Here is a 27,973-nt window from a genome sequence, read left to right on the forward strand (position 1 = left end):
TCGTATGTCAAGAAGTGCACGTTCTAGGAAAGAATAACAGTAACAGTAGAGTATTCTCAAACATTTAATGAACAGCTTTGTGCACTTCCTTGAGTCTTGGCTCTTCTTGAACTGCAATCCAGGATCACTGTTTTCACTTCCATCTCTAATTTCAGTCTTTGCATTTGGCAAGAAAGATAAAGAGTAGAACCAAAGTAAGATGACTTTGCTAGTAACCTAATTCTGAAATTTGGAGATAAAAGCACTGCATTTGGTGGCTTATGCTTAGTTAACTACAAAAAGTTTATAGTCTTCAGCTTACTGTTTTCCAAAGACAAAAGAGTTGTGGTTACATTAATAATAAAAGAAAGCAGAGCAGCAATATAGTACAGTGTCCAAGGATGACAACTGGGAATGTTTATAGTACTTACAAACACCATCCTTTCTATTTGATTATTTTCTCATTAAAGATTATATGTATTAGACAGAAACCAATTACGTTGTGTTTTGAAATTTCCTATGTGGTCTCTGGCTTTATGGTATGAAAAAAATAGTTGCAAACTTCCCATCCTGTGAACAGGTTTCAAATAACAAAAAACCTGTTATTCTACCTGCATTCTAGGTAGAATTTTACCACTTTTTATTTATTTATTCTTTTAAAAATCTGTGCTAAATATTTCTGTTATATCAATGTAATTTCAAAGATGCAATATCAACAACAAAAATTCCCCTTAAATTCAGCATTTCCTTGTGATGCAAATTAATACCTATACTCCTAAGGAGTATGAAGAACTCTTCCACTTGCTATGATGTGCACACTACTGTGCTGTATATGCTTCTGTAGGACCTCCCTGCTTCTCCTAGTGCTGGAACATTCAGATGCCTCAAAAGGGCATTTCACAGTTAGAAAATATTTCTAGCTGTGAAATCACTTATGTTCCTAAGTAATTAACTTAAAATGCTGTTAAGACATTTCTCCATATTGTAAATGAATGTTGAGACGCAGAGCTAAATACTTTTCAAGCCAACAAGTGGTAAAAACTTATCAAAGTAATAGCTATTTATGCATTTCTGTATAAGCTCAGGTCTACAACAAAGTAATTCAGATAGTCTTCAAGAAAAGAATCAGGCATTTCATTTTCCTCCATGCAAAGGCCCTAATTTTCATGATTAAGTCATGTGTGCCTTTCATTAGCATTAAACACAGATTTAGAACACAAAACCCCAAACCATATTGTTATTCATACAAATTTACTCATAATATATTCTGAGAACTGTCTAATATCAATGTGGCTAAATAGTACATTCCTACCATTTATACACGTAAAGCGCATTAACATCTACTCATACATACATCCTATCCACTTCATAGCTAATGCAAGATGCCTTGATATTGCATGCTAGAAACTGTTTACATTAAATTTGTATTTTTGTTTGCTCAACAAGTGTGTTTGGTAGCTTCACAGGCAGCTTCTCCCAAAATATTAGTTCTTTTGGTCTCCTATAGCTGTGTTCCTTTTTTTTTCTTTTTTTTTTAAATTAACATCAATGTTTCAACAGTGATCCATGTGCTTAAATTCTTTTGCATTTTACTGGGACATTATTTTTATTGCAGTTTTTTTTAGCTCCCCATACCGATACTGCCAGCTTGACTATATATCCAGGACCAAAGCCAACATCTGTCAGTTTGTAATAGGAAGATCAAATTAAAAACAGCTTGCTCATGAGAATGTTTAAAACTGCTCTATTTCACCTGCCTAAGCCTTTTGAAAATGTTTCTTTAGGTTCCTACATGGGTTATAATTTCCTTTTCTTCAAGGTCATGTCAAAAAAGAAAAAAAAAAAAGAAATGCTCTCTGTTCTCATAGGCCTGTTCCTTACCATCCTGAAAACCCTGAAACTTGCCCATTTTCTTTTTATACTTTTTCCATGCCAGTAGTATTTTGCTACATTTCTTTACTAAACTCTGGATGTAAGCATGCTCTTCCTTTGCATTAGTTTTTTCTGTTTAGCTTTTTCTTTGGCTTTTTAATATGGCAGTATGCCAGCCTTCCTTTAAAGTAGTCTTTTTTTTTTTTTTTTTAATTTAATTAAACTAAAATTATACTTCCTTTCTACCACTAGGCTTCCCCCCCCCCCCCCCTCCTTTTTTTTTTTTTTCTTTTTTAATTACATTTGCTGATGGTGACAGAAGCAGACAAATTACTGCAGGTGCTCAAGACATTAGAAAAATAAGGCTAGTGTCAGTAGTGTCAGTGTAATGATATAAATTAAACTTTCACTCTGCACTCTCCCTCTATCTGTTGGTACTCATGTCATTTTTTTTTTCTTTCACATTTAATTTACTGATTAATCTCCATGTTTGAAAATCAGAATAATCACTTTTATGAACAGATACTGAAGACTATAAATCCCACAGGGAACTGAGTCCCAATACAGTACAGACCAGTCATGCTTATGAGCTGCAGGGTGCAAGAGACCATCGCCTAGAAATGAATGCTTCTGGAATGAAGCCCAGCGATAAATCCTGAGAACTATTTCTGTACTCCCCAACCTCGATTTTCCCACCATGGCAGAACATTTCACCTGGCTATTTAACTAGAAGCTATCCCCAGGGACAGCGATGCCCGCTTTTCAACAGCCATAGCGCAACACCCCCCAGCCGCTTCTGCACGGAGACACAGGGACTCCTCCGGCAAGCAGGGACGGCTCCAGGCACAGCGCTCCTCACCGCGGGAGAAGCTCTCCTCTGCCGTGGGGGCCGGCTCGCCCGCCTCTTTGCCCTTCTCTTTGAGAAGGAAGCTTCTCTCTGCGCTGCGGTGTCAGGGACGGACAGCACTGCGACCAGCGACCCCGCGGACCAGGCGGAAGGGCCGGGCTCTCTGCTCTGCCTTCCCCGAACCCTACGCCGGCAGGAAGGGGCTGCGCCTTGCGAAGCACGGGGTAGACACCCCTCACGCCGTAGCCGAGCCGAGCGGGCTGGGGGCGGCAGGGCAGGCACAGCGACAGGGGGCGGGCCGTGGGCTGGCAGTGGGCTGGGCTCAACTGTTGGCAGGTGAGCGCCCCGTCTCCGCCTTCCCGCTGTAAGCGCGGAGAAGGGCACTCGGCTCGGAACGGCGCGTCTTGGTGAGCCCTAGGCCCGGCGACCCTATCGCTGCCGCCACCATGGTGAAGGCGGACAGGAAGGGATGTAGCTGCCCGGGCTTCCTGAGGAAGAACTGGCTCCTGCTCAGCACGGTGGTCGCTGTGCTGCTGGGTAAGTGAGGGAAGGAGGGAGAGAGGAAGCGCGAGAGGGAGCGCGGTTCACTCGTCCCCCGCCCAGCCCTGCCTGGAGTGCCAGCGAGGAGCGCTCCGCGGCCGAGGGGCTGTACGGTGCGCGGCGTGGGGCGGCGGCCCCCCGGCTCTCGCTGCGGCCGGCGGTTACGGTTCTAACGGCAGGCATAGAGTCGACCGCCTTCCCTTGGCGACAAGGTGCTAGGCAGGCTAAGGTGCGGTGCGGCCGGGGCGCAGTGTAGCCGTGACTACGGAGAATAGATCTGCAGCGACGGGGCGCTGCGGCGGCAGGCTGGGCCTGGTTCCCGTGCCTCCATCTGTCATAGGCAGTGCTCGTCACAAAGTCTGGTGATTGGCAGGATAAAATTGCATAAGGAAAACCCACAAGAGCACTACACCGCTGGAAAAATGGGAACTGTTTGTTTGGGCTGCTGTTGGTCTCCCCAGCAGGCCTATGGTGGGCTGAGCCTTGGGCTGCCTTTGCATTGCTAGTGACAGAAGGCACACTGGTCTTGCGAGCACGGCTGTGAGTGGCCTGTTAAAGAAAGCTGAAGGCCTATGAATGGAGATTGCCCACGAAGAGCCAGCTGGACTCTTGGGATATAGCTGGGCTGACAGTGCCTTCAGTTTGGTACAGGTGGGAGCCTCACTACAATTGAGGCTGCTGCAGGAAAGCATTGCAACAGCTGCAGAGTGGTCTGAGGGGCCAGAAAAGCTTGGCAGTGGTACACAGCTCACAGTGAGATTCTCTGGGATGTCCTTTTAAAGATAGAATTACTTCTTAGCTTGCTGGCAAATTTCTGAAAGGGTAAGTTGAATGCTTTCTGATCAATAGATGGGCGAAAGGGCCCAGAGAATCTAACAAAATGATTAGGACAGAGAGATTTTTCCTTAGGGTGTAAGCCACACGCCTTCTTTGTTACTTTCTGGTGGTTATTTTTATGCTAAGCAAGGAGACCTTCCTTTACATAATTGTTTCTGTAGGGAAGGGCTGCTTTAGATGCTTCATTAGTGACACTTGATGGCTTTGGATGCTTCTCTTTCAGGTGATGTTTGTGCTGATTAGGATTCTGTCTGGAATGCATCAATTTCTGAGTGTATTTGTTCAGGAGAGAATTATTGTTTAGGAATTCTACTCAGCCATTTATAAGCTATGGTCAGAGATGTATATGTATGCATACATGTGTTTTCCACCGCACATTCAGTATTCTAAAGAACTCCATTTATTTTCACCTCTTTAGTGAGTGGAAGGATATCTCTAAGTTCTGTATACCAAGCACAAAGAGATTACATTGGAAATCTGTCTATAACAACTGTAGATGTCTCTGTGTGTGTTTTTGTGTGCAATCACCTTTTCATATGCTCCTGCCAGGTACTGTTTTGTGAGCTTACATGCTTACTTCAGTTATAGAAGTAGACAAAAAGTATTTGCCTCTCACCATCTTCAGTGGGTATGGGTAGAATATCAAGCTGAATACCATGGAGCCCAGCAACGTGGGAGCTCTGGTGACAGTTTGCTTCTAATCCCTCTAATACCCAATGGGCATTTGTCTTGAGATAGTGATGGGCATCTGAATTCATACTGTCTGTGAACATTTTACCTGCTACACCATAATTATAGTTCAGAACTCCGGGGAGCTTTATAATGTGGCAGAGTAAATTTCTATACAAATTCTTGGTCTTTTGGACCAAATTACATTTTGCAATGAGCTGTGTGTCTGTTGTATTTTCAGTATTTCTAAAATGTGAAATAAAATCCTTATAAGGATGGCTTAGCTGCATTACATGTCACCTTTTACAACTTCAGGGCTTATAATATACTCAGAGTCCACAAACACTTTGTAATTACATACTTGTGCTTTTTAAATATGCATTGGGAAATTGCTTTGAGATTTACTGAACAGTATAATTTGAAGCAACTACATTCATAGGCAGAAGAGTATAACCATTTTGGAAGCAGAAAATATGTTCAGGCTTTTCAAAAAAGTATGCATCAGTGAGGACTAGAGATACCAGACAGACTGTATTGTGTAAGTGTAATGCAAAAGCTGTCCAACTATACTGCAGAGTGTCTGATAGTCCAGCACTTTGATGACATCATGCTCAGCATCCTAGCCAGGTATGTCTGTCATTGCTAGTAGCCTTTCTATGCTGAAAAATTTTCCTGGTTACTTTTTGTTCTCATCTCTGAAGAGGCAGAGACCTCTCCTAACTCCACACAGCTCTTCCTTTAGGAATAGTTACATTGTAATAACACCTGAAACATTTGACTGTATGCCTGCTATTTGCATTTTTGAAAACACTGGACTTTATTTTACAAAGCTATCTGCAGGGGAAAATGATTTAAAGTCTGTACAGAAAATATTCTAGCAGTGTCACATCTTTTTGGTGAAAACACCTAAATATATTACTCAAAGAAAATACCACTTGAGTCTTGGTTACGTATTTCTCTTACCTTAGTAGAAACTCTGTTTCAGACCACCAAACTAATTGATGAGGACCTCCGAAGTCATGCTTGGAGTTTGAAATTGACTGAATTTCAGATTCATGGCTAATTCTGAGACTACTGTAATTCAGGGATTTGTACAATTTAGCGAGAGATCTGACTGAGTACTGGATCTCAGATGTTCATTCGTTCTTAGTACATAATTGAGGTACTCACTGAATCCTCTATGTTGGCTGGTGACTCAGGGATGAAGGTTAAGTTCTCCTGCACCTTTTCTGTCTCAGTGACCTCCTCTAGGTGTCAGAAGGAGAGGTGCAGCAGAGTAGCAGCCTCATGCAGCTAACTGAAAAGGAGAGATGTCTTAAAGTCTTTTTGTTCCATTGGCCTTACTGAATCCAAGGCAGTTGAGCTTGCAAAAGCAATTTACAAGTCAGATTGCTTGAAGGCTTCCTTTAATAACAAAAGTTATACTGCTTCCAGTTTTTGCAATCAAATCAGGGAAAAACTTAAATATCCCTGAAATTTACTCAGCGTGATACAGGTTTCCAAAGGATGATTGAAAGGGCATAGTTTAAGTCACATTTCATAAGTTTCTTATCTATTTTTTATTTTCACTGTATTTGCAAGAGGTCACTGCTGAAACCACTGAAACCAGTCACAAAGATGAAAAAAAAAAAAAAAAAAAGATTGGTGTGTAAATATTGATTCATTAGTCTGTGGATCATAGGCAATTTTTCATCAGAACAGTGTTTTTTTTTTTTTTTTTTCCTTGTTTTAAACAGAGAAAACTGAAGTATGAGTGTTGTGTACTGTAGAATTAGGCACTGAGTTGCAGCGACATGCCACTGCCTTGTGGTGGTAACTGCGTGGCACGACTAGGAGAAGTGGAGGCAGGAGAGCCGGGAGCTGTCCAAGGTAGCGCAGCTCTTGGGAAAGGGCCGTCTGCAGAACGGGTGAAACGCAGACCTGCAGAGATGAGGAAACGGTGGCGTTAGGCAGAGATGAAGTGATTGAAAGAGGGACGAGGTCGGTGGGCATCACTAGCATGCCCTAATATCTGCTTTTTCACCTCTGAAAAAGCAGGAAAGCTTAGTCAGTCTGCGGTTCAGACTCCTTGTTTGTGTAGTTCCCATCTTGGAAGATTGTGACTAGCATCACACCTCAATTTCTGCCTGCATTTAAGAGAGGGATTGAAATATACATAGTTCTGATTTGTAACATAAGCAATGCAGAATATTTGAGTGGTGTCACTATGCCTTTTTTTCAGCACTTGATGGTACAGCCTCCACCTCTTATACCATTATATCACCCTAACAGCCCATATGCCAAAATTTTTCTCATTTTAATTAAAATGATTATCTTATAGTACTGAGTTGTAGCATCTCCCTGTAGTAATATTTTCTTTCATTAAAATGCCTCTGTTAAGAACAAATGAACAACATTGGTGTATTTACACCTGCTAACTGTAGCTAGAAGGGGTAGGCATCCCGTATAATCAGATGCAAAGGAATGTAGCAATTGCTTTTAAAAACACTAATTCATTTAAAAGTCATCTGGAGGCCCCCTAGAGCGAAGACAAGAACAGAGTAAGTAGTAACATATCACTCTGTTGATTACCCCTTGCACATCGAATACTGCTCTAAATGCAGAGACCATGCTGTATTCCTCAGTATAAGAAGTTTCATGTACAAATGTAGCCCAGAAGCTCTGAACCTCATCAACCTATAGAATCTTTCAGTTTCTCTCAGTAAGCTCCTTCTGTCTCTAACACAGATGTAATTTAAAAATAATAGCTCCATTCTGAAAAGAGAGTAGTGTTTCACTCATTTCATTTCCATCTCCTCATACCTTTACAAAAACAAACAAACAAAAAAACCTTGCCTGTTGGGTTAGGTTGGGCTTTCTACTGTACTGCTTCTCTCTGCTTACACTATACAGTGTGTTAAAAACAATGAACCGGATTAACTAACTGGAGTTGCTCTAGAGAAGACAGAACTCTTTTGTCCAGAGCAGAAAAGTATAAATTAAGGGAGTATACTAAAGCAAAGGAACTACTATCCTGTTGGTTTCTGGCAAGTGTTGATGTACAGCAGACATCTGATTTCTTTCTTAAGTTCTGAAGCATAGTATTTTATTAATTTGAAATTCATAACAGATGAAGACCAGGCATCCTGCATAAACTGTTAGTATCAACAGGAAACTATTTTCTTCCTGCTGTGATACAGAGCAGCACCGATGACACTTGTAACATTTTATTCCTCTCTAGGCAATTGTAATGCTTATCTGCTTCTTTTTCTCTATTACACTGTATGCAGTTTGGTTCAGAGATGCGAGAAGCCCAGCTTCTGCAAGAATATCTGAATTTATTTTTTAAAGCAAAAAGTAAAATGCAAAATGGTCAATAGTTTTATCTGAGAGTTTTACATACTACTGAAGAGCAACATACTCTGAGTTCAGAAAATCAGCTAGCAAATCAAAGTGAGAATAACTACATCTAAGCATTGTGTCTCTTTTGTAACCTAACAACTAACAACTTCTAATCTTCCTCTAAGAAAAAGAAATACAGCCTTTACTCCTTCTTCTAGCATGTAGAGTGTTTTCCTATTGTCTGTTTTTTTGTGTCATTTCAACTTAAGGCCTGTATTTTACGTGTGTGAAGTGAAGCTGTCTTTAAAAGCTGAACCTTTAAATGAAGGAAGCTTTGGAAGGAGTGAACTTCTGGTCATTTTGCAGTCTACAAAGCTCCAAAGTTGATTAAGCTAATAAAGTAAGTGAAATATGCCTTTCCATTTGAGGCAATAACACCATTACTGGTATCTACAAATGATTTCTTGTTTCTGATTTCCCATTATTGTTTATGGGAAAATACGACTGTTTAATTACAGGAATATTTTTTGTGTTCTGTTTACATTTTTACAACATTTAAAAACAATGTTTCATAATATATCTCGTGAACAGGCAATGTTGAGGTTATGCACAAACAATATTTTGTACTATTGCAAATCTGTTTCTTTTACAGAAGACAAATTTAACAGAATGACTGCTTTTTTCTGCTATTTTACTATCTAACTCTTGTTTCAAATATTGTTCATTCCATGAGAGCCTGATAGCATGTCAGAAGATTAAATGTGACCCATGATGACAATTTCCATGGATTTTAAATAATCCAAACATAATTATTTTCACAATATATTTCAAAGTAGCCGTTTCTAATTTCTTTAATGCTTTTGGAGTAACAACCAACCTGGCCCTGTATAATATGACCTAACCTTCTAGGTCACATCTCTAATAGGTCAATATTTTGGTATCTCGTGAGTTTCTGAATAATGATATTTCTGAATGTCACTACCTTTCTCTCTTTTGTACCACTGAATTGCTTTTCTAGCTATTTATGTCGATTTATGACAGTCAGAATCATTCCACTGCCTTTCCAGTGAGAGAATAAATAGAACAGTCAGTCTGATTTACTGTACTTGAATCACAGTTTAAAACAGAAGCCATAGCAGGAGGTAGAATCTGGCAAGCCATTTCATTTCTTGGTGTTTTAGTGGTCTTAAATGAAGATTTAGTTCTCCTGATTTGCTCTATTGAGCTAGTAACTTTTGGGGTATACAAGGTGTGTGAAAGTGCTGAACTATCTTCAGCATTGTTGACAAATATTATGGAAAGAGTAAAGAAGTTCACTTAGTTTTTACAAGAAAGAGTGAGGAGTTTATTATATTAGGATAGTAAGTACCTTAATTAACTTCACATATTTAGTGAGTCACCATGTTAGTTGAAAAGTTATGAAAGAGCTAAATTGTATTTCTGCTACAGCTTCATTATCTCAAGAGAAGTAATGACTAATCAAGAGAAGGAGCCAGGGACCACTAAGACAACAGAAGGCAATAGGGAAACTAAAGGGAAATGCTTAAAAGGAAATAAAGAGTTATCCTCCAGGAAGATGACAAGGTGGGCTGCCCAGCTGAAGTGTGTCTAGGATAATGCACACAGCTTGGGAAACAAATGGGAGGAGCTGGAAGCCATCATGCTAATTGAAAACTCTAATGTTGCTGTCACTGAAACCTGGTGGGAAACTCTCATAACTGGAGTGTGGCTGTTGATGGCTACAAGCTGTTCAGAAGGGACAGGTCAGGAAGAGAATTTACTACCCTCTACATCAAGAAAGAAATAGAATTTGAAGAGCTGTCCCTCAAGAGTGGCCACAAGAAAGTTGAAAGCTTATGAGTGAGAGTTAAAAATCGAAGCAACAAAAGGTTGTGGTTGGTGGAGACTACAGGCCACCTGATCAAGTGGAGCCTGCTGATGAAGCCTTCTTCCTCCAGCTACAGCAGGCATTGAGTTTGCAGGCTCTCATCCTTCTGGGGGACTTCAAACACCCTGACATCTGCTAGAAAAGTACCACAGCAAGCTGTAGGCAATCCACGAGGATCCTCAAATGCATTGAGGGTAACTTAATGAACCAAGCAATAGACAACCCTACCAACAGGATGCATAAATGGACCTGCTGCTCACCAATGCAAGTGAACTGCTTGGTCACATCAAAAGTGAAGATTTGCCTGGGTTGTAGTGATTGTGCGATGATGGAGTTTATGCTCCTGAGGGAAACAGGACAGGCAAAGAGTAAAATCCAGGATGCTAAATTTTAAGAAAGCCAACTTCCATCCCTTCAGGGAGTTAGTCAACATAGCCCCTTGGAAAACTGTCCTCAAGGACAGGGGGAAGCCAGCAGATCCTTAAGGAGACCTTCCATACTGCACAAAAGCTCTCCATCACAGGTGTAGGAGGTCAGGAAAGGCAGACAAGAGACCAGCATTGCTGAACTGGTCAAACTGGAGAGCAAGAAGAAAATGCATGGGCTGTGGAAGCACAGACAGGTACCCCTGGAGGACTACAGGGATGTTTCTAGTCCATGTAGGGATGGTATCAGGAAAGCCCAACTGGAACCGGACTTGGCTGGAGGAGTGAAGATGAACATGAAAAACTTCTGCAGGTACATCAACCAGAAAAGGAAAGTCTGAGAAGGTATACCTGGCAACTGTGAACAAGGGGAAGGCTGAGTTACTCAACAACTTTTTTGCTTTAGTCTTCCCACTGTAAGTGAAGATCATGTTCACAACTGTGGAACCTTAGGAACTATACTGAGGTAAATGGAGACTTTTTGGTTATCATACTGCTTTGCAGTTTATATTTTGCAGTCCTGTGGAAACACTGATTCTGTAGAACTGTAGTCACTTAATAGCCAGTCTTCTGTGATTTTATTTCCCTTTTCCTGATTGAATGAAATAGCCTTAAAATAAACATCTGTGGTTTGACTAGTGGTGTGGTGGTTCCTTTGTTGGTCTGCAGTGTGGAGGGGCTCTTCAATGTTATCATTGGCCTGACCTGAGGTTCCTGTGGAAAAGAAAATGGAAGTTTCATAACTTTGCTGTTTGCAGAGACCTTCCTACCTGCTGTGAATAGTGGGGGGATACACCATAGTAGAGAAGCTGGTTATTCCTCTCTGGCAAGTACTTCATCTACTTCATTCCTAAAAGTCCACTTGAACTGTCCTCACTCTGCAGTCAGATGACATTGTGTCATTTGCATGAAGGAATTTACAGCTGCTGCACCCATAGCAGGTTTATCAGCAAGAAGACCCAGCGGAGTCTCACAACAGCTGAGGAATGAGCATACCCTCCTCCAATACTTTCTTACCAAATATTTTTCAGTAGATCAAGTAGATCTCATTTTAAAACCTTCTAGAAGAATACATTTACTGAGAGGACTTTTCTTTACATGTATTTGGAATTAAGCTGGTAGCCTTGGCAACAGCAACATTTGGAGAGTTAAGATTTGTTGCCATACAATTAAGCCTCAGCAACTCTAAATTATACCTCACTAGTTACCTGTATTTTCTAAGAATATTTTTTGTCAGTCACCATCACTATGTTTATTAGAGTTAGTTGTAAAGTAAAATGTGAAACAGCAAAATATATAACATTACAAAAAGTTAAAAGTAATCAAAAGAGAGCTGAATTAATAGCTTTATGGTAATACTCTCCACCCTCCATTTTGAACTTATGAAGTTGGCACTGTGTACTCCATTATAGATAAGAGATAGCTGGTAATATTGTGGAAACTAGAGAGAGAGCAGAAACAAAATGCAAGTATTTGTGAAGGACTCAGTCTTCATCACAGACTGCAAATATATTGCTTTCATGGAGTACAAGTTGATGTATTTATATTGAATGTTTTGTACTGTGCTTTAAATCAAGTCAGTGAACTTTCTTTGCAAGTGTTTTCTGTCCTATGAATCATTGCTATAAAGATAACCCAATTAAGACCCTCCAGTTTGATATAAGAAATTGTATTTCAGTTTGTCCTTTGAACAGCAAAACGTGAAAATATGAAAAGCTTAATGATTTTGTTGATAACATAATCCATGTTGCTGCAGAACAACCTAAGTGGTATCAGAATTGATCCATTATACTTTTTTTTTTTTTTTTTTTCAGTGCCATTATCAGAGTTAAATATCCATAATTCCCCTACTATCTCACCAGTACTGGGCAGAATCACCAACTCTACTCCACTAAAATGTATTCCTACATGTCAAAATTACATTGAAACAGAAAAGAGTAGAACTGTGTCTTTGACTGGTATGAAATGACCAGCGTGGTTTCACCGAGGACAAGTCCTGCTTCACCAACCTAGTGGTCTTCTGTGGTGATGTAACTGTATCAATGGGCAACAGGAGAGCCACTGATGTAATCTGTCTGGATTTCCAGTAAGGCTTTTGGTATGGTCTCCCATGACATCCTTCTCTCTGCATCCAGATGTGGACTCAGTAAAGGAGAGACATGGTCCTGTTGTAGTGTCCCCAGAGAATGACCACAAAAATGATCTAAGGGATGGAACACGTCTTGTACCAGAACAGTCTGAGAGGGCTGGGACAGTTCAGCCTGGAAAAGAGAAGGCTTCCAGGTGGCCTGATAGTGGCCTTTCCTTCTCTAGAGGGGAGCAAAAAGGAAGGAGTGGTCAGGGTCTGTTTTGATAGGACTAGGAGAAATGAGAATTTTTTTTTTTTTTTTAAGGGAAATTTAGTTTGAATATATGGGAAAAAACATTACAAGAAAGGAAGGTAATGAAGTACTGGAATAAGTTTTTGAGAGAGGTGGTGAATGTCCCATCCTTGGAGACTTGGAGATTCAAGATCAGGATGGACAGGGCTCTGACCAACCCAACCTAGCTATGGATGTCCCTAGCAGGGGAGTTGGTCAGCGTGACTTTTAAAAGTCCTTTCCATGTCAAATGATTCTGTGATTTTATGGTTCTATGGTTATTTAGAGTAGGTCATTTACAAAATGACTGGTTGTTCTCTAGTAATACATATTGGATTTGTTTTTCTTGTCTTCTTATGGTCCATTCCTAAGGAACCTTCCCATAATAAACCTAGTAGTGAAGATTGTTAGCATTTTCTGTGGAGTCAGTCCATGCTGGTGGAGTGATAACTCCCTGCCAATTAACATCATGCAACTCTGTGTCACCATTGTCATCCATGAATGCAAATAACATTTTAGGGAATCCTGTTGACCACTAGGAATATCTTTGTATGAGAATCAGTTACTTCTTTCTAAGTCATAATTTGTTTGACCTGTTAAAGAAAGTAAATCCAGGAAGTGTCATGTTCTCCAAGGTATAATTATGTTGTGAAGATTATCTAACCCACAGTGAAAATTATATAAAGCAATTAACTGTAGTCACTTTACACTGCATGTCCTGGTCTGTTTTAACTACTTTAGTGGCTCTGAGCTTTAAGATGCAAGATATGACGTGCATTGACCCCACATTTTTATGCAGAAATACCCACAGGATTTAGCTATCACTGTCTGTAATGCAGAAAAAATTGTAAATAGTCTCCACATTTGGTTGCTCAGGTGGCTCCTGAGAGGACAGCACATTCTGACAAGTTTACTGTAACTGTAATACAATCTATGTCATTCCCTATGTGTGCTAGTACAGATGAGCCCAGAGATGATTTTTTTAGAGGTATATTTCTTTTATTAATCATTTCCAAATCTATGTAACAAGTTGCAACATACTACTTAAAGAGAAATGTAGTACTTCTGTAGTTGTTCCAGTGCAAATAATACACATTTTTCCTTACAGAAAGTTTCAGAAGCAACGTCAGTATGGAAGAAGACATGCTTTGGTGGTGATAAATAAGTTTTTACCTGATGTCCAAATGTCACAGAGTTATAAGCAGAATCTACAACTTAGTGATCTTCCAAGATACATTTTTACCAGGTTACTACTCACTGACTGATGGTCAGCTGGTCCCCAGGTGCAGGCAGCCCCTGCAGCCAGTTACCCCAGTTTCATTGTTCACCATGACACCATATGGTGCAGAATATTGCTTTGGTCAGTTTAGGTCAGCTGCCGTGGTTCTACCTCCTTCCAGCAACTTGTGCATGTCCAGCCCCCTGATGGCAGGAGGGCGTAAGAAATTGAAAAATCCTTCACTATGTTTAAGTAAAGGCTGCTCTGCAGTAACTAGAAGATTGGTGTGTTATCAGTATTGTTCTCATCCTATGTCCAAAACGCAGTGCCATACCAGCTACTAGGAAGGGAATTGACTCTGTTGCAGTTGAAAACAGGACACTGAGTAACACAACAGGGAAATGATGTACTATGCTTTAGAAATGAAAAAGTAAATTATTCCATAACTGTAAAAGACAAAAATAGAAAGAAAGGAAAAATCATAACACATAGTAGAGATGTTGCCTGCTGCAGGGTGTTTTGTGGTTGTTAGAACTGATTACACATATAAGAATTATCTTCACAAATGGTGGAATATGACATTCTACAAGACTTTTATCTTCACTTGCTCAGCGCTGCTGTAATTGAAATGTGTTTCTGCTGGCTCAAACTTTTTTTGTATGTGTGTTATGATTCCTAGGAAGAAAATTCCACTGACTTGGTTATTGAGATGAAGATCAGAAAGTTCTGTACTCATCTGATTCCCGAATGTAAACAAATCTATTCTGCTTACTAATCATCTCTTGTTACTGCTACCAAAAGAAAGTTTCTTCCTTTATTCTCATGCTAAATGGGAATAACAGATGACAGATGTTATTTCCACTTAAAGGGTTAGCTGCATATTACCGTACTTTGTCATCCTACACAAGTTAGTATGAATATGATTGCTGCATGTGATAAAAGAACAGCATTAACGATGAAGCAAGAGCAATAATGCAATTTCTAATTTTTTATTTTATTTTTTTATTTTTAGGAAGTCTGTGCTATATTACTGCCACTAGGTAAATAATACCCTGTCCAAAAATATACAAATACAGATACAAATATAAGCAAAAAAGCTTCAAAAAATCCTGCTATAATTTTGAGAGAGTGTAAAATGGTAAATGGTTTTATAGTGAAATCCACAGAAGTGGAAAAGAGGACTCTGAAAAATGAAAACGAGGGTGAAACTTTCTGTCTTCTAGTAATCCTGATAAATGATCAAACTTTCCAGCAGGTGAAACATAATTGTTGCTGCTTAAAAGGAAAGAATCATGGTTAGAAAATGATTGGTCACACTTGCTCAGAGTAACGCTCCTGGCTGAAAGAAAGGAACAGAGCATGCTGCCTCTTTGAATTTTCTTTCAAAGTGCAGTGGATCACAAATAATTCCCTTCCTTTGATCCTGCTCAGAAACATGCAAGATCTCCCCCGAAGACACACACAGCTTAGTCATCTGAGTTATTGCTAGGACCCCTTCAGTGTATATATCTGCCCAGGATTGGTGACATTCCTCTCTTCACACCAACGTTTCCGTTGAGGGCATAGTTCTGACTCCTTTTGGCTAGACTTTCCTGTTTCTGTCATGAACAGTGCATTGTGGATGTCCATCTTTGTTACTCTTTGAGGAATATGTCTAGCTTCAAGGGTCTTTTGCGTCATTATTGTAGCAGGATCAGAGCAGGCGTGGAGGAGTCTGGCATTAGAATGAGGTTGGTACAGTTATATTTCTGTGATCTTGTTATGGGGCGTGGAAATAAATACTGTTTAACTTGTATGGATATGTGAAAGGAAAATCTCTTGCATACTTCAGAAATGCAGTAACATCTGTACAACAGCCTTTTAAAGCTGCATCTTTTTATGTGAGGTAGAGTGCCCTATACCCTATTATAAAATGGAGTTGCACAACTTTTAACAATTATATTGCCTATTATTGCTGCAATTTAAGCATATACCTATCAATCACATGAATAGTCTGAAGATACATAGAATGCTTATATGCTTATGGTCAACTATTTACATTGGTATTTGCAGGATCAAAGCCTTAGCAACTTCAATATGCGTGATCATTTTACAAGCTGACTAATCTTACTTGGGCCTATCTCAAAGTATAGACTAATTATTTTCAACACAGTGAACAGAGTTTAGCCTCTAGGATAGAAGTAGAGATCATTGTGTCTTATCTGATGGAGAGCATTTACGTAATATTGCAAACATCTTGAAGACTATTAAGATTGAAGATGTTGCAAGGAGTTTAAATTGTCTGTGTTCTCTGACACAGATGAAATGTATGCCAGAAATCTTAATAGTTGTTTAGAAGAGCATATTTGCCTGGAAATGTTAACATTTTTGTTTTCTTTCTCCTTATTAACATTACAGAGTTGATAGGAGTTTATAATCTTCCTCTATTTTTCTTCAACTTGTTTCTACAAGTGCAGAGAAAAGATGGTTCATAATCTGTCTTCTGCTATCAAAGGCAAATTCTGTGAAAGTAGCTAGGTTACATTTTTTTGTCAACTATCTTGCAGATAGCAGAACAAATCTAGCAGAAAACACCTCCATGGTGAATCTTTAGGGAGGAATTTTTCAAAAATTCCCACTTTGCAGGTGAAAATGTTAATGATTTTCTTCTCTGATAGATAATTTGATATGGCATCCCTGTCTGTTTTCTTCAGTACCAACAATGCAGACCAGTTATCTAAATAACTAAATCTGTTTCTGGCAAATGATTTTTTGGTTTTGTTTGCCTCCACAATTTCAATCCCTTAAAATGAGAGACCTATCCTATAAGCCTGTTTACTCTATGCCAGCTTCTTGTGTAATATCTAACTTAAAAGCCTTGTGTAGCATTAAAATAAAACCAACGGAAAAGGCTTGTTTGGCTTGGGCACTAGCAGTGTTACTGAGGCTCTGCAAGTTTACATGAGTCAGTGAGGCTGGTAAAGGTAGGTTGAAAGTACTTTAGCTTTTGTGCTGCAAAATACACATCACTGATGTCATTAAAATAAAAAGGGACTATAAACAATTACATGAACTTCAGTGAAACTATTAATAATTTAGTTGAGGCTACTCATATGAATAAAATCTTTCAGCACTCAGTCAGTAGTGAAAGCTTCTAAGTGTTGCTCACTGAATCATCATGTTAGAAATTGGATCTCTTAATATTCAGTTTACCCAGGACTATAGCATTTCAAAGTTCATATGTCATACTGATGTTTCCTTTAAAAAAGAAGTCTGTAGTAGAGATAGGATATAAGATGCTGAAGGCAAAGAAACTCTTGTGTAAACCATTATTTATTTCTGTGAAACCGGAGAAGGAAAATGAGAAGAATGGATGAAGAGTAGGCAAGCAAAATATAATTCATTGAAGTGAAATGCAAAATCGTAAATTCAGGAGTATCTTCATATCATGCACTTGCAATTGCTTATGGAAATAACCGTGCTAATGCTTCCTGAACACTGTTGAACATATTTCCTATGCCAGTGTCTTTCGCCTTTTAGCTAATGGTGATATAGAAAATAAAAGTTTTACCTGTCAAACCAAAGAAATTCATCTTTAAGTCTATGATTTATTTTATTTTAATAGAATTCTTACCTGTGATTTGTCTCAACAGCTAGAATTATTTGTTAATTCATTTAAGTCAAAGATGAGAGGAAGTAAAAAGGTGCCTTATATCATGGCTGAATCATCAGCACCTGAAGAACCTGAATATTCATAAGTCTATGGCCCCAGTGAAATAGAGGCCCAAGACTCTCTTGATGGTTCTTGGAAAGTCATAGCAGTCGAATGAACACTCTTGTGACTGGAAAAAAGGCAATATCATGCCCATTCTTAAGAAGAGTAGAAAGGATGACCAAGGAAACTACTGACTTCTTAGCCTCACCTCTGTGCTGGGGAAGATCATGAAGCAGTTCCTCCTGAAAGGTTTATACTAAGGAACATGGAATGAGGGAAGTGATGCAGGATAACCAGCATGGCTTCACCAAGGGCAGGTCCTGCCTGTCAAACCTATTTTTTTTTATGATGGTTTAACTGTGTCAGTGTATAAGGGAAGAGCCACTGATGTCATGTATCTGGCCTTTGACACAGTTCACTATAACATCTTTCTTTCTAAATCAGAAATATATTCATCTGCAGATTACACCAAGCTGTGTGGTGCAGTTGGCATGCCTCAGGGATGAGATGCCATCCAGAGAGACCTAGACAGGCTCAAGAAGTACACCCAGGTGAACCTCATGAGGTTCGACAAAGCTAAGTGCAAGGTCTTGCACATGGGTTGTGGCAACCTGCTTTATCAGTACAAGTTAGGGGACAAAACAATGGAGCAAAGCCCTGCCAAAAAGGACTTTAGGGTACTGGTAGATGGCAGGCTGGACGTGAGCCAGCAATATGCCCTCACAGCCCAGAAAGCCAACTGTATCCTGGGCTGCATCAAAAGAAGCATAGTCAGCAGGTCGAGAGAGGTGATCCTGCCCCTCTACCCTGTGCTGGTAAGACCTCACCTGAAGTACTGTGTCCTGACGTGGAGTCCTCAGTACAGGAGAGACATGGACCTGTTGGAGCATGTGCAGAGGAGGGTCACAAAAATGACCCAAGAGATGAAACTTCTCCCCTGTGAGGACAGGCTGAGAGGGCTGGAGCTGGTCAGCTTGGAGGAGGCTCTGGGGAGACCTGACAGTGGCCTTTCAGTATCCAGCGGAAGAGGACAGGCTCTTTAGCTGATAGGACAAGGGAAAATGGTTTCAAACTAAGTGAGGGGAGGTTTAGATTGGATATAAAGCAAAACATTACAGTAAGGGTGATGAGACAATGGAACAGGTTGCTCAGAGATGTGGTGGATGCTTCATCCTTGGAGATATTCATGATGAACAGGGCTCTGAGCAACCTGATCTATCTATAGATGTTCCTGTTCACTGCCGGGGAGTTGGACTAGGTGACATTTAAAGGTTCCTTCAAGCTCAAACTATTCAGTGATTCTATGATTCTACTAATTATACTGATAGTTTGGTATTTTGTAGATTGGTCATGCCAATGAATGAGTATAAAATATGCTTAATGGTATTTTCGTTGATTAATTTCCTGGAAATAGTTAGATCAATGTAGTCTCTTTTCTGATTACATAGAGGGTCAATTACTGAAAGTATTGCTGCTGAGTAGGTATATTTTCACCAGCATAGATTATCCAGTACATTTTATCACTTTATTTCTTAAATGTGCAATAATGTTTATTTATTATACTATTTATTAATGCTTGTTAGGGATTTTTGAGAGCTAGAGAGTGAAGGTAGAGTGTCAGTGCTGGACTGAACTGATAATCAGAAGTACAATCAATTTTTTTCCGAAGACACATCTAAAAAGTCATCCAGCTTCAGAATTGTATGTGTTTATTACTGTTACTGTAATCAATATAAAGTACAGAAAATGAATGACCAACCTTTCTTCCCTATCCCCATGTCTCTCATATAAATTACAGCTAAATTTTGTCATGTTTGATGTGTTTTTTTAGGTATTGGAGTTGGCATGCTGGTACGAGAATATGGCAAGCTGTCTAACCTGGATAAATTCTACTTTTCCTTTCCTGGAGAGGTACTCATGAGAATGCTCAAACTCATCATTCTGCCACTAATCATATCAAGTATGATCACAGGTAGGATTGGAAATGTGCTGTTTTTATATGGGATTATCACTGTCGTTTAGCTTTTTTTTCTCAATGAAACAATCTTTATAAACAACTTGATGAAACTATTGTAATGAAGACTATAGATGTATACATTTAGATTAGGCTTCTCTATTAATAATGAAAATGAATTTGGAAAGGTTATCTCTATTATTTGAAAATTAAGTTAATAAAAACGATGAGGTAATAACTTCCATGTTTATCAATTCTTCATGTTTTCAGGAGTGGGTTAAATGCTGCAGATTGTAGGCTCAAAGCTGCAACTGCATATTTTCAGGTACAGGATTAATTATTATTAAGCTGTCTCATGTCACCATTTCATAAGGAAATGTGATCTCATATCTTATGGTCATAGAAAGAGTAGATTTCTCACCTAACTTTTCCTAGTCTCTACAAACTCTTATGAAGTACCTTGCACGAGATCTGGCATTTACTGAACCCCTCTATATGTCCATTAGATTCACCAATAAACAAACAAACAAACAAACAAACAAACAATCTCTTTGATATGGATGACTCAAAGGAGTTTTGGGCAAATGCAAGAGAGTTTATAGAAAGAACAGAAATTCTCTCTCTTGGAAGTAGCAAGCAAGCTCTTGTCATATTAAAATTTCCTAACAGCTTGTTCCTTAGGAAATATTTGGAAAGATCTGAAGGAGCAAACTGAAAATGAAGAGACAGAACTGTATGTCAAATAAACTTTCAGACAAAAAGGTAAAGAAAGTCAAACAAACTTATCTGTATTCTTCAAACTTTTACTGAGGGAGCAAAGGTGGTGACTATTTTATTTTAGCTTACTGCATTGACTCAGGACATGTTTGGCACTACCCTGTTACCTTTCATCTCTCCAAGAAATGAATTTTATTGCCAAAGCAAGATGCACATTTTCAAAAACGACAGTATAGGATAAATGAACTAGTGGAATGAAAAACTAAAGGAAGATCCAGAATGCGTCTTCATCTACACTTGTAAACAAGGCAGGTACCTCACTTCTATTGTTAACAGCACACTCTGCTTTTGACGGTGAACTTCCCAGAGAATAAGACAAAGTATTTTCCTCAAAAGTAACTTCATTATTATTGACTAAACACTGAATGTACAAGAATAGCACCTCACCCTGCATGCTGGCTGCCCTTGGTGGGAGCAGAGGTCATCTGAGTATGCCCATCTCTTCAGGATTAGCACATTAAGCTGGCAGGAGAGTGTATGTTTTTCGGAACTCTGTTGGGTGTGTATCGGATGATCACAGCTGTCAGACCTGTGTACATGTTCATGTGCTTAGTGACAGCTGTTTAGAGCCCAAATCATATGAAGCTACTGAAGTAAAATTCGTGACAGTAACTGAGTCTTTTGTGCACACATTTGTAGTTTGTAAGCCAAAGGGATGAAAGTTAGCTTACCAGGAGAGTAGGTTAAAGGTTGCCAAGTTATGTCATTGCAGCAGGCTAAAAGAGTGCACAAAGAAACAATTGCAGCTGGCCATTTGCAGCATATTTCTAACTAGATCACGTAGCTAGGTCAAGAGGCACCTAAAAAATTTTGATGCCTATAAAAACAGGAATGCTATTTTCTGAATGTAAGTTATGTAAAAATATAGGACTTTGGTGACTAGTAACATTTTTTCAGAAGATGTTGAAAATACAATCCGTAGTTTTCTTTTTGAAAATTAGGATGTCTTAGTCTGTTGATGTCAATCCTGAAAAGCAAAACCTTATACATATGCTTTTAGGACAGTGAACTGTCTACCAATCTGTTTGTATATAGTGATGTAACTTATTTTGCACAGCAAAGGCATTTCTTGTTCAAATTACTCCTTGATATTCCAGAAATTTCTGCAAAGTTTTAAGTATTAATAACTTGTTGGGAGCATTCCTGTGCGAGTGAAAAAAACTCTCACTGACTTCTTCAGTTAGAGCAAGAGCACCGTTAGGCTCTTTCCAAACTGAAGACAAAATTCTCCCTCTTGTGGTTAAATAGAAGGCTTTACAGAATGTGATTTTCATTCACAAACTCTGTTCCTCAGAGTGTAAGGGAAGGAAAGCATTGTTTGATGTTTGTTTTACATGTACAGTTTGAAATTGGCAGAATTTTTTCTACTTACTTGTGTTAGAGGCTGAATTGTAACCTAACAAAAAACTAGCATAAGCACTAAGCATTTGTTTATTTGGAAACATCTGAAAAGAAAGCTTAAAAGATCTTTTATTTGAGGATGTGAGACTCTGAGTAGTGAGATGCTCTTTTAAGTTAGCGTGGCTTAGAGACCAACTTGTAATAATTGACTTCTCCTAGTTTTAATGCATGTTTAATTCATTCTTACCCATTAGCCCACACTAATAATTCAGTCCAAAATATGTAGTCTTATTGAATCTCCCTTAGACTGCTGTCCCTCAAACTCACTAACAGTACAGTGATGCACCATTCATGTGAAGGAATAATTTGTATTTTCAATTTTCTTCTGTAGTAGCATGGCAAAATTAAATATGAAGAACCTAACGTTACTCAAGACAACTGCTGTAACATACAGAACTATGCCTGTGCTGAGCGTGATACCCAGCAAACCAGATCAGCTTATTTGAAGTACTGCTTTAAAAGAAGAAATGATTATTTGGAAAGTTTTTAGGTGCCCTTTAGGAAGAAGGAAAGAGGAGGAAATCTTCAGCTTGCTTACTGGAAGTTCTGGGGCTTCAATCTAATTAGTCTGGACTCCTTAGCTACTGGGAAGAGAATCTTGATTAATGGCCGATGGAAGGCTATTTTGAACAGGTTGTTTGTTCTTTTCCTTTGTTCACAACTGTACAGTTTTGCACCTTGGATCTACTTTTGGGAAATTACCAGTTTGCTTTATCGCAGTGCTGCTTAGTTTTATGAAGGGAGACAAAATATACTAAATAGAAACAAAAGAGTTGGAATGCAGTGAGAAAAATCAGACAGGATTGTTCTTATTTCTCATGTTTATCTTTAAAAATCAGGAGAGTTTATACAACTTTTTTTTTTTTTTTTTTTTTTTTTTTTTTTTTTTTGGTCCACTGTCATAATAATTGCAGTTAAAATGCACAATGGATCCCTGTAAGGCTGTATCTTTTCTTAGAAGTAGACCTGCCAGCTTCATTGGGTATAAAATATCACAAATTTAAAATACCTTGAAGGAGCATAGGAACAGAAGTGGTAGGGGAAGAAAGCAATTTTCTTTTGGTATCATCATTCCTGGGTGATCATTACCTCAGAAGTTTCCATTCATACTATTCCAAGAAGTGCAGTTATTGAGGGATGCTATTCTATTGAGGCATTGTTAACACACCTTGTGCTTTACCAGCAAGCAGACTTGTTTCCACCCGCTGGGGAAGCCCTGATCTTGCTTAATATACTCAGAGACTGCCTGTTGAAATATCTCTGTTCTCTTCAGTTACCCTTCTGTGGTTTGAAAGCCACAAGAATATTAATAAAATAGACACGAGGGCTTAGGCAGATAACTCACTTTGTCCCTTTGTATCAAAGTGACACCAGGCAAAGGATGAGAGGTGTTGCACTACTGTTAATGGGTTTTACTTTCAGTTGTACTGAGGGATGCATGATGTCCTGTCCTCACTGTTCATGTGCAGTCATTGAAGCGGGAAGGACTGCAGAGTCATGTGCTATTAAAGGACAAAGCTTTGTGCCCATTGCCTTTGGATTACACCTGTAAAAATCATCTACTCCTTTCCCATCAGTATCATTGACCTTGCACAACTGAGACAGCTTCTGTATTATTTAAGGCTTTAAGTTATGGTGATAAAACTATGAAATATTCTTAAGACACATGGAACAGGGTTACCAACAACTCTCAAGAGCAAAGAGTTCCAGCACAGCAGCCATTTTGTGGCACTGGCAGCTATTGCCTTCAGTCCTAGCTGTGTCACTGTGGGGCTGCTAGTGGCTTCACTGTGTGCGAAAGTGAAGTGAGTTAGTGCCTTCAGCTCTTCTATTCTGGTGCTTAACAATTCCACTATAAAACAAACTACCTTCACTTTTTAACTCCACTTCTGTATGTGTGGACCTGATAATGAATTAAAAAATGTTTACGTTTTTTTTTTAAATAAGAGTCTGGAAAGTAAAACTTGTTTACCTATGCCTTTTACTGCCCGTACTTTCAGAGTAATTCAAGTAGTTTTAGTACTCCTGAGTTTTCTATATTTGTGGTTTATTTATTTCACATGCAACACCACAGAGGCTGTGTTTACTACATTCATGAACCGAACCTGATTACTCGTATGGCTCTTGCTACTCTGTCCAGCCTGGTAGATTCATTTGTCATCTTCACTCCTTATAGGCTTCTATTATATTCTACTTGAGGAACATTAAATCTCCTGAAAAGGCTCTAACTTGAGCCTATACAACCTCTTAAAACTTTCTAGATGAAAATTAAATTTTTCCTACAAGTGATGTTGCTCGCAAATAAGAGGAATGGAAAGCAGTACTGATACCTTCCTTCTATACATGTAATATAATCAGCTCTCTAGTGAAAGGTCATAATACAATAATGCAATTTTGATTTTGCCAGCTGCTTACAGGTTGGCACAGCAATCCCTTAAACAGACACTGGGGGTCAGAAATATTTCTGAACATCTTACCTGTTCCATTTTATAATGAATTCATCCCTTTAATTGCTGTGAGCTATTAATATCCTATTTATTTTCCCCCTTTCTATTTGGCATTTAGAAAGTTCATAACAACTTTTTCAAATCCTTGAATCATCCAGGATGCCCCATTTCAGTATCAGGACAATTATTTGTAACTGTTACTGTATTCCATGCTTTGCTCTTTTTCTTAAGAACAAAAAAAATCTGCTTCTTCAGTGCCTCTTCAAAGTCAGACAACCAATATTTATCTTGCTAATCCAGTGGTAGTCTCATTTGATCATATAAGTAGGAAATAAAAATATATATATATATGTTTCTGAATGTGTTTGTGGCATTTAAATAGCACTAACAGATGCTTATTCATTACCTGCACACATTTGCTGCCCTTCCTCCTCCTGAGCCACTGATTTGCAAGATTTTGTCAGCTAATTTATTAAGAAATTATTATATTACACTTATACAACAGTACTAGTGGAATAATTAACACTCTTACGAAAAGAAAGAGATTAATTGTGTTTCTGTCAGGTTTATTAAAAAGGTAATTGCTACAAGCTGTCAAACAAATACTTTTCCTTTCCAAATTTAAATTTAAATTTAAATTTTACCAGACAGGAAAACTTCTGCTATAGAGGGACTGATAGAACAGAAATGTGAGACTTCTGGTAACAAACACGAAGACAGAGGTGGTAGGTCACCAAAAATTTCATTTGAGAGGTTGCATACTACAGAATCTGGGGCTCCTGTTTGCCATGGATTCTTTATTACTTGATTTTCATAGGTTGCACCTGGGTGAGATATGTCCTCCTAATGAGAATTAGCTATATGCGTCAGATTTTATTTGTGTCTAGTGGAAGACTAGACACAAAGAAAAGTACAAAACCCCATGACTTAGTAAACAAGGGGAAGAAATTAAGTTATATGAGTTGCATATCCAGTGAAAAATCATGAGAAGGATCTATAGTTAATGTTAGATACTAGCATTTGAGTCCTGAGTCCTGTTTCTTAGCTGAATGAATAGAGTCATGCTGTTTGGACCTTGATGTTGGTGTTTTTGAGTATTATGGAATTTAGTATGGAATCATTTGTATTGGACAGGACCGGTAAAGGTCTAGACCAACTCTGCTGCAATGAACAGGAACATCTACAACTAGGTCAGGTTTCTCAGAGCCCTGTACAGCATGACCTTGAATGTCTCCAGGGATGAAACATCCACCACATCTCTCAACAACTTGTTTCAGTGCTTCACTATTGTATATTTTTTTCCCTTTTTTTTCTTATATCCAGTCTAAACTTCTGTTTTTTTTTTTGTTTGTTTGTTTGTTTTGTTTGTTTTTAATATTTCTTCTTGTCCTCTCTGTCCCTGCTAAAGAGTCTGTCCCCTGGTTTGTTAGAGACCCTCATTAGGTACTGACAGGCTGCTATCAGGTCTCCCCAGAGCCTTCTCTTCTCCAGGCTGAACAGCCCCAGCTCTCGCAACCCTCTAACCTTCTGGCCTAGCAATGGTGTTTCACACTGTATCATGGTCATGCTTGCAAGTACCCCTGTCCTTCTTTAAACCTATTTTAAAGTCCTACCAATGAGCTCTGCTAGCTTTATCCAAGGACTCTTCCTTCTTTGAAAGCTGTGAAACCCATATGGTGCTTGTAAGCCTGATTCATATATGCAGTTCCACTGTCAATGAACCCAAAGTTTTTGTGGTGGCATGTTCTATGAAGCCAAGTGTTTATAGACTGGCTCCTTACATTTCTTTCTGTGTCCTTACCGTCTACAGAAAGCAGAGAAAAGAAGTCTACCTGTGCCCTTGTTTCCTTTAGCAGATGTCCCAAGGCTGGGTAGAGACAGCAGAGTAGAAAACTGTGAAGTATTTGCTTGGTCCTGACTGTCTTGCTCATCTGAAAGTCATGAACTACTGCACTGCATTTCCTAGATGATTCTAAAGAGCAAAGTGAAAAAGAGAATAGATTGTTCAGTCCTTGGAAGGAAACAACAGTGATTCCTAAGAAACTAATTAGTATTCTTACAGTTCAAGGTAAATATGGAGAAAGTGAACTTTCAGACAATTAATTAAAGTCAAAATGAACTTGTACTAAAAGTCCATTCCCAGTAAAAGGGTAGAGAAGGAAAGAAAAGGCTCATGAACTGACATGGAGAGAGGGAAAATGGCAGGTGAGTCGAGGAAGGCTTCAGTAATGTATAGGCTCTGAATTCCCTGCTGTTATGTTGCTTACTAATACAGATATTATTGTCTGAAGTTTATAGAACATGGTTTTTCCTTCAAATAGTTTTTATGTAAAGTACTGGACCAGGGGAAAATGGACAGATGGCCACTAGTTTTGGCACTGTGCTGTTTTGGAAGACCTGAGAGCAACATTCTTCATATAGGAAATGATAAGGTAGTGGTATGGTGCCTTGCAAAAGCAAGTCACTCAAAACTCATACAGCCTCATCAAGAAGAGACCGGATGGGTGAAAAAGCTTTAGTTTTAGTTGGCAAGTTTAACATCTAGTCTATTCATACCCATTCTGAATCTCAGTGAATGTGACTCTAACCTGTGTCCCTGTTCAGGAAGAGTTGGTGTGATCTACTTAGTTACAGGGAAGACTGTGTACATGATACCTGGCAATTTGGACTGAAAGATCTCTCCAAATCTGACCTGGTGTTTAGAACAACAGAATGAACCTTTCCCTGCCATTAAAAACAAAACAAAACAAAACAAAAAACCCTTTCCCATTTATATTCATTAACGAATTACCAAATGATGATAAAATTTACATGGAAATAGTATAAAATGCAATATTATATTTTTCAGCAGGTTTCCAGGTTGTGAAAGGAAATCACTGGGCAGAGAAATATCTAGGAGCCAGAGAGATTACCGTGTGGTATTGTGCAGTGACGCAGGCAGGACAACAGCTCTGTTTTAAGTCCCTGCAAGGGGAAAAACCTAAGTAAGCTTCCAGATCAAAGGAGACAAACAGCAAAAGCACTCAAGCTGGGGGAGACTGGACCCCCATCTCTGCTTAGAGCAGAAGAAAGAGCTTGTCCCTGAAATCCCCCTTAAAAATACAAAGCTCTGGGGATGGAAAGAGAAGAGGGTGTGGATATTGGCTCATAATTGGCCAGAGACAAACATGTTAAGTTGGTCCAGTGAAGGACCCAAGTCAGAACCAGTGCCACCAAAAAAAGGAAAGGGTCTTAGTAATTGGGGTCTCCATGCTAAGGGGCACTGAGGCACCCATTTGCCACCTGGGTAATCTCTCCAGGGAGATTTGCTTCCTGCGAGGGGCCCACATTCAAGACATCAGGAAGAGGCTACTGGGTATGGTAAAGCTGGAAGACTTCTATCCACTCCTTTTACAAGGTGGATCACAGGAGACTGCAATTGGGAAATCATAAAATATTAAAAGTGACTTTATGTCCCTTGGGAGGATCTTGAAGGGATCAATAGAACAGGTAGTGTTCTCCTTGATCTTTCCAGTTGGGGACTGGGCAGAAGGAGGAGAATGGACCAGTTGAATGAATGGCTGTATGGATAGTGTGATGCTTGGGGTTTTAGGTACTAAGATCTTGCATGCATCAGGCATGTTGATGTCAGATGGGAGGCAGGAATATACTAGGCAGCAAGCTGTCAGGGCTCATCACCAGGGCTTTAAACTACATTTGATGGGGGAAGGAGATGTGCTTCTGGGTGACAGAGAAGAGCCAAG

The 27,973-nt window shown here is 39.2% G+C and overlaps 1 protein-coding gene across 1 annotated transcript in view; it reads left to right on the forward strand.

Moving 5' to 3' along the window:
* Nucleotides 1-3,051: 3,051 nt before the first annotated feature.
* SLC1A1 (solute carrier family 1 member 1) overlaps nt 3,052-27,973 on the forward strand; it is a 59,577-nt gene continuing 34,655 nt past the window's right edge. Inside the window, exons 1-2 of the mRNA XM_424930.8 lie at nt 3,052-3,235; nt 19,483-19,623. Of these exons, the coding sequence (XP_424930.4) occupies nt 3,145-3,235; nt 19,483-19,623 (232 nt within the window). The 5' untranslated portion in view covers nt 3,052-3,144. The remainder of the gene's footprint in view (nt 3,236-19,482; nt 19,624-27,973) is intronic.

This window comes from Gallus gallus, chromosome Z (genome assembly GCF_016699485.2).
Source record: "Gallus gallus isolate bGalGal1 chromosome Z, bGalGal1.mat.broiler.GRCg7b, whole genome shotgun sequence".
Taxonomy (NCBI): domain Eukaryota; kingdom Metazoa; phylum Chordata; class Aves; order Galliformes; family Phasianidae; genus Gallus; species Gallus gallus.